The sequence below is a fragment of the Pollachius pollachius genome, assembly GCF_949987615.1.
Source record: "Pollachius pollachius genome assembly, chromosome: 12".
In the NCBI taxonomy this organism is placed as follows: Eukaryota; Metazoa; Chordata; class Actinopteri; order Gadiformes; family Gadidae; genus Pollachius; species Pollachius pollachius.
Genome location: NC_136945.1, coordinates 20,389,578 through 20,403,068, shown reverse-complemented (window position 1 = coordinate 20,403,068; position 13,491 = coordinate 20,389,578). Strand labels below are relative to the sequence as shown.

The 13,491-nt window shown below is 44.5% G+C and overlaps 1 protein-coding gene across 2 annotated transcripts; it reads right to left on the bottom strand.

Moving 5' to 3' along the window:
* Nucleotides 1-791: 791 nt before the first annotated feature.
* On the bottom strand, nt 792-13,491 carry LOC307083957 (protein phosphatase 1 regulatory subunit 12B-like). 2 transcript variants are annotated; one of them, XM_079748037.1, is made up of 7 exons: nt 13,164-13,491; nt 8,421-8,437; nt 8,063-8,246; nt 7,116-7,226; nt 4,176-4,226; nt 4,023-4,073; nt 792-1,367 (listed from the first exon to the last, which is right to left on the bottom strand). In XM_079748037.1, the coding sequence occupies exons 1-7, from the start codon at nt 13,284-13,286 to the stop codon at nt 1,281-1,283; spliced, it is 624 nt and encodes a 207-aa protein (XP_079604163.1). In that variant the 5' UTR covers nt 13,287-13,491; the 3' UTR covers nt 792-1,280. The 2 variants fall into 2 exon arrangements, with proteins under 2 accessions (XP_079604163.1, XP_079604162.1); XM_079748036.1 differs by having other exon boundaries at nt 796-1,367; nt 4,176-4,229.

The following is a 13,491-nucleotide window of genomic DNA, read 5'->3' as shown; positions in this document are numbered from 1 at the left end:
CTTTGTGATTTGCATGATTGGTTTCCCGCCTTTTTGTTTTCCCGCCAAAAAGAGGCGTCACTACCTTGTACCCCACGTTGTCACTCTGTAGAACCTCACGGGAACACCTCACGGGAACCAAAAAGATGGGATGTGGTCGATAACACGTATATTTATCTGTGAGACATGAGATTATCCTAGGAAATAAACTCCTTTTAAGTAGCTTTGGTTTTTGTGTGCTTTGTGCGTGTCATTGCTTGCTACACTTAAAAACAGTAAAGGTCTGACTATGGTTCCACGTCGACACAACCAGGGGCGTAGGAATGAGTTTAACATTGGGGGGGACACATATCGGAAACCTGACAGATCCGGTATAATTTTTAGGTGGGACAAATGGTCCTGTCTCCAATATTGGAGGGGACACGTCCCCTCCGTCCCCCCCGGTTCCTACGCCCTTGGACACAACGCAAGGGGGTCATTAAGTCCTTGCAAACCCTCCTTGCGTCCACCGCAAGGGCCTGACGTCCGCCTCCCAAAAACGGTATCAGGCGACGCAGCAGCAAGGGCTGTGATTGGTCCGCTCACTAAAACCCGACGCAGAACCAAAGCAGGTTCACAACTGCGTCGAAGCGCCTGCGTGGTCCTTCCATTGCGCGTGGAACCATAATCGGCACTTTAGACTGCTTGGAACGGTCTGTCAAACGGTGGCGCTATCCTACAGCTAGAGCCAGACCAATATATCGGTTGGCTGGTATTGGAATCGGCCTAAATGTTTGTCGATATATAAATCAAATAACGGGAGATACATCTTTATTTTAACATCGGCCGATATACACCGGAATAGATACAAAACAGTATAGACGTTAAACCTAATTAATAATAAAAAATTTGCATTGTTTATTAAACATTTTATTAACAACAATATATAAACTCTGAAGGTAAGATTCCTGTAGAACAACCCACAACCGAAGGCCTCCAAGGTTAGATGCCAGTGGATATTCTTTGGGTGGGGGGTGAATATGTGATGCGTTTGACTCGTTTGAAGTGAACTGTTAAATAAAGACCCTCTCACGTCCCTTAGGCCACCAACACACACATGAACATGAACATGAACATAAACAACGACTCAATATGAAACACTGCTACTTTGTGCTTCCGGCCTATCAGCCACACACACACAAACACACACACACACACGCTGGCTTTCAGAATGGACCCCAGCGCTGAATGCAGGGAGTTGATGTAAAGCCGGTACTCTGTGCCGGGTGCGTTTCCACCGCCGCCCTTGCGGTGGCTCTCTGTTATTTGGACAGTTTGCTGATGACCCGGATGAGGGCTCCGTTCTCGTCTCTCAGTCTCTGGTTCTCTGTGGTGAGATCCGTCTTGACCTGGGGAGACATCAGGCAGCAGGGGATTCAAACACACCTAAGGACACGCACGTCAACTGGTACATTATCACACGCATATACACACGCACATCAACTCTCATACATTATAACACGCACGCGCGTCAACTCTTACATTATCACACGCATACACACACGCACGTCAACTCATACATTATCTCACACACACACACACACACACACATCAAATCATACATTATCACACAAATATAAACTCAAACATTCTCAAACACACAACAATTTAAACGTATAAATTCTCATACACACAAACAAATATAAACTCAAGCACACACAAACATACAAATTGAAATGTATAGATTCTCACACACACACAAATATAAATTCATACATTCATTCACTCACACTCATTCACTCACACTCACATAAATTCATTCACTCACACACACAAAAACAAACACACACACACAAAAACACAATTATATACTCTATACATTTGTGCATAGACACTCACAAACACACACAAACTAACCCACACACACAATAACACTCGCCAACACACGCATACACTCATGAGATTATCAACCCACAGCATTCGGCATGCTGTCGTCGCCTCTAAAACAAACACTTCACCTACAGAGTCGTTAAGCAACGCAACACTACGCAGGAGCACTGCACAGCTGAAGGAGATGGACACACACACACACACACACACACACACACACACACACACACACACAGAAGCCCACATGAACAAATGCACAGACGGGAGTACACAAACACACACACACGCACACACACACACTCACACACACACACACACACACACACACACAGAAGCCCACATGAACAAATGCACAGACGGGAGTACACAAACACACACACACACACACACGCACACACACACGCGCGCACACGCGCACACACGAGACACAAGAGACAAACAAGCGAAAGAGCCTGACATGGGCGTTTGAATTGTTTTGCTCTATAGTGGAGTGTCTATTTCCAGACAGGCGTCCGTGGTTTATTGAGCCCGCTGCCTCCCTGGTAACAGCACTGTGTTGTTTGGATTCCCTCGGGGGGGTGGTGCGGGAGACAACAGACATTTGTCCTGAAGCATGACTGCAGAGGGACACTCAGGCTTACTCCTGTGAGTGTCAAAGCACTCACGCTTTGCGCAGTCCGCTCGCCTGAAGAGAATAATGGTGACAAGCGGCGCGGGCTGACCCCGTTGACGGCTAAACGCCACTGCACAGTGAGTACCAGCGCTAGCTCGTAGCGCAGCGTAGCGTAGCATCAATGAACACATTTATCAATGGCCATATTTATCTGCAAGTACCCGTGCTAGCTCATAGCATAGCTTAGCGTCCGGTGCTAGCTCATAGCGGAGAGTAGCATCAATGGCCATATTTATCTGCAAGTACCCGTGCTAGCTCATAGCATAGCTTAGCATCCGGTGCTAGCTCATAGCGGAGAGTAGCATCAATGGCCATATTTATCTGCAAGTACCCGTGCTAGCTCATAGCATAGCTTAGCATCCGGTGCTAGCTCATAGCGTAGAGTAGCATCAACGGCCAAATTCATCTGCAAGTAATCGTGCTAGCTCATAGCATAGCTTAGCATCCGTTGCTAACTCGTAGCGAAGAGTAGCATCAATGAACACATTTACCAGCAAGTACCCATGTTAGCTCATAGGGTAGCTTAGCATCCGGTGTTAGCCCATAGCATAGAGTAGCATCAATGGCCATATTTATCTACAAGTACCCGTGTTAGCTAACAGTGTAGCACCAATTAGCCCCATTAATCAATAAGTGACGGTGCTAGCTCATAGCATAGCGTAGCAGCAATGGACAGCAAACCCTTGTTAGCTCAAAGCGTTTCATCACGACCACATTTATCACCAAATATCGGTGCTAGTTCATAGCATAGCAGAGCATCAACAACCACATTTATCAAGCACCAGTTACTTAGTGTAATCTATAGTGTGCAGGCCTTCCTTATGCCTGCCAAGTTTTTCCCCAGTTCGCCTCAGCGGGATTTTAACTTCCACCAGCATTGGTGCCAAAGGCTTAGCCCATTATACTATAGGAAGGGGCTTCCAATCCCAATAATCAAGTGTTTGAATTTGTGTATTTATGTTCTGTTTCTTTGTTCTTCTGCGAAACTTGAGCTCATTTCAACCATTTAATTTTGACTAGCTCATAGCATAGCATCAACGGCCTTGATGCTAAGCTACTGGTATAAAGTCAAGTATCAGTGTTATCTCATAACATAAAAACAATAATCTACCGTGTGCCCCTAAAATGAATGATGTTCTAATTACAAAACAATCAAGTTACAGCATGTAAGCTCAAAGCTCAAATAGCTTAGGATAAGGGGCTATATTATCAGCAAATACAAGTTAGCCCACAGAATAGGATCGATTGTCAAATTAATCAATGCGTGCCAGTGCTAGCTCATAGCATAGCATAGCATCATGGTTTGCATTTATAATTAACAAAACGGTCAATGTTAAGTGAGAACATATAAGATAATGGAACATTTATTATGTTGTAAGCAACAATTAGACAGATGACAAGATGGAAAGAAAAAGATTACCTATTTTTTTAAAGCAATCAACGTTAATTAAAATAATTCATACAGACAATTCCCCTTCAACCTGTGTCATATTTGAATTACCTTTAATTCCTCCTCCATGTCGGATATTTTCTTTTCTAAACTTTGATTTTCCTGCAGAGGAGAAAAATACAAAAACATGTTAATTACGTAAACACTATTCATAACTCTGTGATTCACCACAAAACTGTTAATAAAGATTGTTCAAAATCCAACCTTCTTCTCCATCTCCAACATGTTGGAGGCTCGTTCGGTCACTCTTCTTCTCTGCTGCAATAAGAACAAACAGAACATCAACGCACATTACTTACAGCGCCTCCTATAAACCTACAGAGCTCGTTAGTCCGCCCCTTCCGGTGGAGCCCATGGGACATATGATATTGTGAAATATGAATGGGTTTCAACGGAGAGAAAGTAATTATTTTCTGGTCCCAGTCTTTATATGCCCTGGATTAAACATATGTTGTTTGTGGATTTAAATTATAATTATTCATGCAAAGAAAACAAAAAAGATTCGTGAAGAAGTTTGATAATGTCAGGTTTTGTGTGAGGCCGCTCTGTGAACTACAGCTCTTTGCTGCTCTCGATGCGAATGATATACGTCACCACCACTCTGGTACAGACATGGCGATCTCTCTGCTCCACTTCACTGCTTTTTCCCAAGGGGAGGATAAAAGCATCGAAAGAGGAGAAAACCATTATAAGTCGGGACATGTGTAGATTTTCAGTTATGCCGATGGGGAGATTGTCGGTCTTGTCCACGCCAGTCGCAGGGAGCGTGACGTCACACACGAGACATGTAGTCTTTCTCATTGTGTTTTTTCTACAGCCTTTAACTGAACAATTGCACAATAAACGGTCAAACTCTTGGCATGAAAAATGATCATTTAAATCCACAAACAACATATGTGTAATCTAGGCTGGGTGCACCCATGCTGCCCTGCGCGCGATTTCATTTCGTGCTGCTAGGCAGCCTGGATTCCATAGATCCGATTTTCGCCTGCGATAGGGAACCAATCACAGAACGGGGAGGGACGGCAAGACGATGATGACGTCTATGCGACACACCGAAGCTTGTAGTTTTTGGATCCAAAATGGCATCGGACGCGTTACCTTTCGATGCAGCCTTAGATAGTGTTCTAAGTAGTTTGGAACGCAAGTTTATTTTGAAAAAAGAGCAACTTTCGGCGTTAAACTCATTCATTACCAAGAAGGATGTCTTTGCCCTCCTACCAACAGGCTTTGATTGGCTATGAGCCACGCACAGACTCATATGATAGACATTCGTAGCGCCCAATAAACGGCTCCGGGCAATCGTAAACCATGCCTCAAATACGAGAAAATGAATGTGTGGTTCCCAGACCTCATCTCAATGAAGATTGAGATGAGGTCTGGCTTTAGGCAGGCTATGTGCAATCCAGGACATATAAAGACTGGGACCAGAAAATAATTACTTTCTCTCCATTGAAACCCATTCATATTTTATGATATCATGTATACCCTTGGGCTCTACCGGAAGGGGCGGACTTACGAGCTGTATTGCCAGAAGCCTTGTAACTGCTCACATTCTCACGATATAAATATGATGAGGGTGTAAAATGCATGAAAGTGAATCCAGCAATAGTTTAGTAGGTTCATGATGGTCGTCCCTAGATGTTATTTGGTGATTCCGCCGTAAAATCCACGGTATAGCGATGCCTGACCCTTATCAGGGAACACAGCGATAAGACACATTTCGAGTGAGCAACTATGTGATTGACAGGAATGCAGACTTGATACCTGGAAGACCTCTATCATCTATCAGTCTTGTTTGAAATTCAGATTAAATTCCCCTAAACCTGTTTTCACAAAATCAATGTGCTGTTCAGCAGATGGCCAAAGGGGGCGAAAAAGTGCCGCTTTGCCTTTAAAGAAAAATGTGTTCATAATACAACATGACTCATAAAGACAAACTGTGGTAGTAAGTCTTCTAAAGTGAAAACGGTTTTGCTGCAGTCATTATTATTATGTGTCATCAGGTCAGGTGACACTTGACATCTTTGTGTACTTACTCTGATACTTTGATTGCTTTACCTATTCTCAGACTCCCTTTTTAGTGGCTGTAAAGCGTCTACTAACTTACTTAATGAAAATTAGTGCTGATGACTCATTCATTTTTCCTGAAGCTTAAAAATAAATCCTGAAATAAATGTTCATCTCCTGTCTATTGTTAGAGTGGGTCTATTTATCATTGTGTGTGTGTGTGTGTGTGTGTGTGTGTGTGTGTGTGTGTGTGTGTGTGTGTGTGTGTGTGTGTGTGTGTGTGTGTGTGCGTGCGTGACTCCCTCGGTCAAATGTCTATGTGAAATAACATGGGGTTTTTGAATGATCATAGATTACAATCTATAGGTGGTGAAGAAGTAAAAGCTGCGTCTCGTTTTGAACTACACACTTTTTCCATAGTTTCGACTGGGTTTTGGGATTGTCGATGCCGTTAAAGTAGTAAACGATTATTAATGCTACTTTAACGGCACCGACAATCTTAAAACCCAGTAACTGCAGTCATGTGAAAATGCTGAAAACAAGGGAGGCATCTGATTGGCTATAGAGAGTTCCTTGTTGAAAAAAATGCATTTGTGAATCCAGCCATGTCAGGACGGTCTCAAAAATCTGCATATAAATACAGACCAGCTCACACACATGTGCAAACAAGTTCACAAATGAAAAGCGTCTTGTTGATTCAAGTTTAACAGTTTGTATATAAATGTGACAACATTCAAATACATTTTTGATGAAAATTGCAAATATTTTTTTGGTTCATATATTTATGGGTTTATATTACATTTGTTTAAAACAAGACACATTTGTGTGTGGATCAAAAACGTGTTTGTGAAACTTATTTTTGTTTAGGGATTTACTTTACATTTATACATACCGATATCCATTTGTGTGTGCATTGAAATGTATTTGTGAGAAGAGAGTAATTTATATATAAATCAAAAAATGCATTTGTGAATCCTTCTCTGTGCATTCATCATTAATGAGACTGTTCTGACCCCATACGCGTGTGCTTGTGCGTGTCCGTGTGTGTGTGTTTGTTTGTGAGCATGTGCGTATGTGTGTGTGTGTGTGTGTGCGTGCGTGCGTGTGTACGCTCAGTGTGAGTTGTGTTTAAACCTGTTGTCCTGTGACTCTCCCCAGCTGGCTCTGGACTAACGCCAGCTCCTCCCTGCTCGTGTCCAGCCGGCTCCGCAGCCTCCCATTGGCCGCCACAGCTCCCTCGTACAACTGCAACACACGCACGCACACACGCACGCACGCACGCATGCACGTACGCACATAGGCACGCACGCACACACACACACACACACAGACGTACATAGGCACGCACGCACGCACACACACACACAGACGTACATAGGCACGCACGCACACACACACACACATAGGCAGGCACGCACACACACACACACATAAACACACACAGACGCACATAGGCACGTACGCACACACACACACGCGCACGCAGGCACGCACACACACACAGACGCACATAGGCACGCACACACACGCACACACACAGACGCACATAGGCATGCACGCACATACACACACACACACACACACACACACACACACACACACACAGCAAACAAACACATTAAAGGACCACCATCTTGCCAACTGGTGTGAGGCTAATTAGTAATTGAAAGACCACCTCTAACCCCTGGTGACATCACAGGTGGGGCTGTCATTTGAGAACTCACAAGAAGGTACATTTTGAAATGACTTGTAAAATAGAGGCTTTTTAACATACTACACATGTTTGTTTGTGTGTGTATGTGTGTGTATGTTTGTGTGTGTGTGTGTCTATCTGTATGTTTGTATGTGTGTGTGTCTGTGTGTGTGTGTGTGTGTGTTTGTGTGTGTGTCTGTCTACGTGTGTGACCCATATCTGATTACACTGTGACCCACATTGGGTATAAACGTTTGTTCAGAGGCTAGTCTAAAGTCTAAATAGGAGCCGCATTAACAGCTAATCCAGTAAACAACCGATCAGGACAATGGGTCTCTCATGACGTGTTCACAAGGTCAAAGGTCACACCCGGAGGGGCCCCACTCACCTTCCTGAAGTCCTGGCCCCCCAGGTCCCCCTCGGCCCTCCTGCGGGCCGAGGGCCGGCCCTCCCGGGGGGAGAGGTACGGATCCGGCGAGGCCCCCGGCCTGACCCTGGAGAGGGCAGGCCCCAAGGAGTCGGGCCTGGGGACCCCCTGCGAGTCGGGCCTGGGGACCCCCAGCGAGTCCAACCTGGGGACAGGGTGAGGAAACTAATGTCCATCGTATTCCTCTACGTGACTATCGATCAGGATTTGTTCAAACATTTAGATTTCATTTTGCATTATATCGTGAGATCGCTGTTATAATGTGTTGAAAACAATGACTTAAATCAAATAATATGGATTGAATAATGGAGATATTTACCTTGAGAGTCTCTCTTGCTGAAACAGAAAACACATTGCCTACGTTAAAATGCATGTCACATAATTGATTGATTGATTGATTGATTGATTGATTGATTGATTTATTGATTGACAACCAATGAGCTGTATGATTACTCTTCTCACTGTGTGCTGTTTAAACACCACCTCGCCTCAGTGCATACAGGCAGGGTGGTCCTTCAGGGCTTTCTCCATAAACCTAACCAAGTAGTTGAGTTTCCTAAACCTAACTAAGTAGTAATGTTTCAAAAACCTAACCCGTAGTAATGTTGTCTAAACCTAACTATTTCAGTAGTAATTTTCTCCTAAATAACTAATCATGTGGCCTAAACCTAACCAGGTCGTTACGTTTCCTAAACCTAACCAAGCAGTTACGTTTCCTAAACCTAACTAAGTAGTTATTTTTCTTAAACCTAGCTAGTAGTTGCGTTGCCTAAACCTAACTAAGTAGTTAAGCTGCCTAAACCTTAAAAAACACAAAAAAATAGTGATGTTGCCTCAACCGAAACAAGTAGTTGTCTGTTTTATTAAATCCAACCAAGTCGTGTTGTCTATCCAACCCTTTCCCTAATCAAGTAGTTTAGTTGCCGAACTTAACTAAGAAGTTGTGTTGCCTGAATCTAACTCAGTAGTTGTTTTTCCTAAACCTAACAAAGTAAAACTGAAAATAGAAGTAAATGTGGTCCAAAATGAATACAGGACATGAACCCTGTAAAACTGTTGTGTTTGACTGATTCATCCACCCAGACCTCCTCCCTACATAAACCCAGTCTCTGTTAATACCACCTGCCTTCCTGACTCCCTCCTGCCAAAAAGCTTTCTGGCACTGAGATCTGAAGGCAAACATCTCCGGTCTGCTGACGGTGCACATATACAGTAACACACAAGGAGGAACAAACCTTATGGAGAGGAACATAGATCATGCATGGTGTAGTCTTTGTTTTATTTATTACATGTTACAGTACTATCCCATGAATAATTGTCTATGGGCCTTTAGACAACAGTTTGTAAACGTTTCAATGTCATTCTTCTTAAAGGCTAAAAACGACAGACAAATACTAAACAAGTCATTATGACCGGAACTTTAATTCGGTTTAACATAAACCCTGTGCGGTTGTTCATAGCCATGAGTGGTGTCACAAAATAACCTAGTGGAAATACACATCTTTCACTTTAAGAGCTGTATGAAACACTGTCTCAAAAAAATGTAATAGTATGTCAACTATACCAGAAACACAAAGTGTACTTTAGGTAATCTACCCCTAAAATAAACACTCTTACGCTAACAGCCCTCTAACGTCTAACTCCAGGAAGCAGGCTAAAGAAGGACATGAGAAGGAGTCTCTTAAATTAAGTGAGCAGCGGCGATGACAAACACAACCAAAGAAGGTAAGGTAGGATAGAGAGAGAGAGAGAGAGAGAGAGAGAGAGAGAGAGAGAGAGAGAGAGAGAGAGAGAGAGAGAGAGAGAGAGAGAGAGAGAGAGAGACGGACTGGCTGGAGCCATTTGTTTGTAGTAAAATAATCTGAAGATGACAAATGAGCAAACATGCAAACCTCCCCAACTTGACTATTGTGAATGAACCGTAAAAAGTCTTGCTCGGAAATCGTTGAATCTCGTAAGAGTGAGTCGTTTCAGGTGGAGAACGGTGGAAGCGAGAGTGGGAGTTGGAGAGAGGAGTGCTGGCAGGAGTGTGATGTGTTGGACCACAGAAAGAGTAGCTCAGTGTTATCTAAAGATTTGGCTGAATGGGGATTGAGACTTTCCGCTTCAGCTCAACTCTTCAGAGGGCAGGACTTCAGAGCGTGACAGTCGGCACTCCTTGAGTGAGACTTGGTTAGGCCCAATAATAAACAGATCGGATCAGGCCAATGGGAAAGAAAATAGCTTTATTTCTCTGTAGGCATTCTTTCCATTATGTTGTCAGACACGTATAATAATAATAATATTCAGACTGTCAGGGGCAAAAACAAGCACTTTTAGAGCCAGTACATTGATGAACGTCATAACCCCAAAGAATTACATCGCAGCCCAGTTTGTGGATTACGGCTGCAGCCTTCTTGCTGAGTACTGGACCAATGAAAAAAATAATTGTTTGCTTTAGTCCCTTAGAGCCACAATGATGATAGGAAACCTGTTCAGGTTGTCCAGGTTGCAAGATCAAATAGTTATCCTTAAAGTGTGTTCGGAGAAAACAGATAGACAACAGAGTTGTGACAATGACGCCCAAATATCTAGGAAGTCGGGGTCGCAAGACTTTTCAGTCATTGAATCAGAACAGAAGAACACTCAAACACACGATGACTTTGAGCCACCTTCAGTGAGCCAGGGCCTAGCTACCTATGTTATCACCGAGAGCTGTGTCAACCCGTTACCACGGAGATGCATAGATTACATGAGAGAATGTTTCCACCGTGGCACCACCTCTCTGACCTGGCCAGCCGTGGCCGTTTGATACACACTGGCTGACAGACGGACGAAGAACAACGTCTGTCCCGGCCCACAGTGATGGAGCAGAGAGCCGGGACCCTTTGACCCATCAGGGGCCTGATCCCCCTGGACACTATTTATGACAACACACTGGATGAGTGTTGTCATAAATAGTGACATTCAGGGTGTTTAGCAGACGCTTTCATACAAAGCGACTCACAATAAGTGCATTTTTCAGAAGAAAGAGAAACAATATATGGCTATATCAGTACAGTAAGGATTTTCATCTAACCAAGTGCCAAGCACTAACTGTCGCTTGGTTAACCCATTCCCCGTATACAACAAAGATAGCTAGGATAACATGCTGCTACACAATGCTTAGTATTTCTTTTAAGTCCCAGGACGTACAACATACAATAAGTGTGTACATTAAGTGCCAGGACGTAATAAATACAATAAGTATTTTAATAAGTACAGTACATTAAGTGCCAGGAAGTACACTGGCATACGTTTATGACAACACTCTGTATAAGGGGCAGGGATATTAAAATGGACGGCCGGTTTAGAATATAGGTTCTTTTCACAGGTTCCTTGCCAAGTTGGGGCCGTTATTTATGTGGTTCATTCTATCATCCTATTTAGGTAACATAATTGAATGCTGCATGCTGTTTGGAAACCGCAGATTAATCACACCAGCCAAAGCAAACAAGGCAGTTTTTTCTTTAGGATTTGAGAGCAGCATGGTCTTATTTAATCGACTCAAATAAACCTGGGAGCTGGAGGACTTCCCGCAGTCCATCTCACAACGTAATATCACATGGCTTCAACCGAGCTGGCCGCCCCCCCGGATCCCAACAAAGTGAACGGAAAAACGCTGAAAGGGAAGAGATGGGACGAGTGTGTGTGTGTGTGTGTGTGTGTGTGTCTGTGTGTGCGTGCGTGTGTGTTTGTGTGCGCGTACGTACGCATGTGGATGTGCGTGTCTGTGTGTGTGTGGAGGTTGGATGGGGGGGATGAGGATGAAGAATAACAGACAGTGGCTATAAAAAGTGTTGAGACACGACGTGTAAATAAAGGTTCTCTCCGTTGGAATTTCAAAGCGCCGTGAGTCACCGCTGGACTGAGTGCCAGCGGCGGCGCTGCGGGCGACCGCCACGCAAACAAACCCGCCTGATTAACGAGCGCTCATCATTCATCCCGCTCCAGACTGATTAAACCCACGGTGTAAGAGCGGGCCAGCGTGGCGCGCATTCAAGGAGAACGGAGGAAAAGAGTACCGGCCTCCGAGGAGCTTTGTGCCCCGACTCCTTTCGGCGACTTCCTCAGCCTCCTTAAGCGCGGCGTGGCACAGACCCAGCAGAAAGTTTGGTCCCTGCTCCACTCTAGCCAGCCAGCTCTTTTAGCTCTCTTTCTAGCTATTTTCCCAAGTGGAAACTATGAGCATCTCCCCCGGGATCAGGGGAGGGGTAAACAAGCATAAATACTGATTTATAACGTCCCAGCAAAACGTTTCTGAGGAACTATATCTCATCTTCTTCTCCTCCACATCCTCAGAGCTCTCTCTCTCTCTCTCTCTCTCTTTCCTCTTTCCAACTCTCTCCCCCTCTCCCTCTCTCTCTCTCTCTCTCTCTCTCTCTCTCTCCATCTCTCTCTCTGAGCACTTGGCCGAGGTAGACAGAACCTGCTCAATACACATTATTCTCCCAGTTCCTGTCTCTGTCTCATAGACTCCTTCTTAACAGCCAAATGTGCAATCTTTACTTTAAGTGATGGGTTTACAAGCTACCGCAGAATAAAATGATATTGTGTAGCTTGGAATAATAATAATGTTTTTTTGTTTTTCAAATCGATCTATCTATCTAATTACGCCCGGGTTCCTCCTTCCAATCCACCTTCCAATATTTCCTTCCAATATTGGTTGGTGAGCTTGTGTAATAACACCCCAGGGTGGGAGATATAGCTGGGAACCAGATCTCAGTGGTTTGGTTTGACAACAGGACACTTCAAACTCTGTTTATTTATGCTAGCTTTGGCATTTCCTGCAACTAAACAGACACACACATACACAAACGCACACACACACACACACACACAACCCAACACATGCAATTGAAACATGCTTAAATGTGCACACATACACAGGCACACACGCACGCATAAACACACACACACACAAATGCATGTGCGCATACACAGACACGTTGCACACATACACAAACACACACATGCACTCTTTAAAAGGTCACGATATCACACACACACACACACACACACACAGGCAATGAATGAGCCCTACCCTCTGGCTCCTGCTAGTCGCGTGGGGTAAAGTTGTTGAGTCCAACAGGGTCGTGCTGCGCGTCTGATCCTGGTCGGCCGAGAGAAGAGAGGACATCCTTGTGGCGGGCTGCGGGCCATTCATTTGGGTCCCCTTTAACACATATATCCCCTCGGGGTCTCCTCCTTATTCCTCAGCCAGGGAGGGAGAGCGGTGGGAAGGCAGGACGCTCAAGGACTGAGCTGCCGTGCACAACGGTTCTCTTGCGACCGCGGGATCATCTGCTGCATGGCGGTGGCCTCCACGGTGATCGAGGGGAGGGCGGTGGGATGGGGACGGCGGCGTTGGA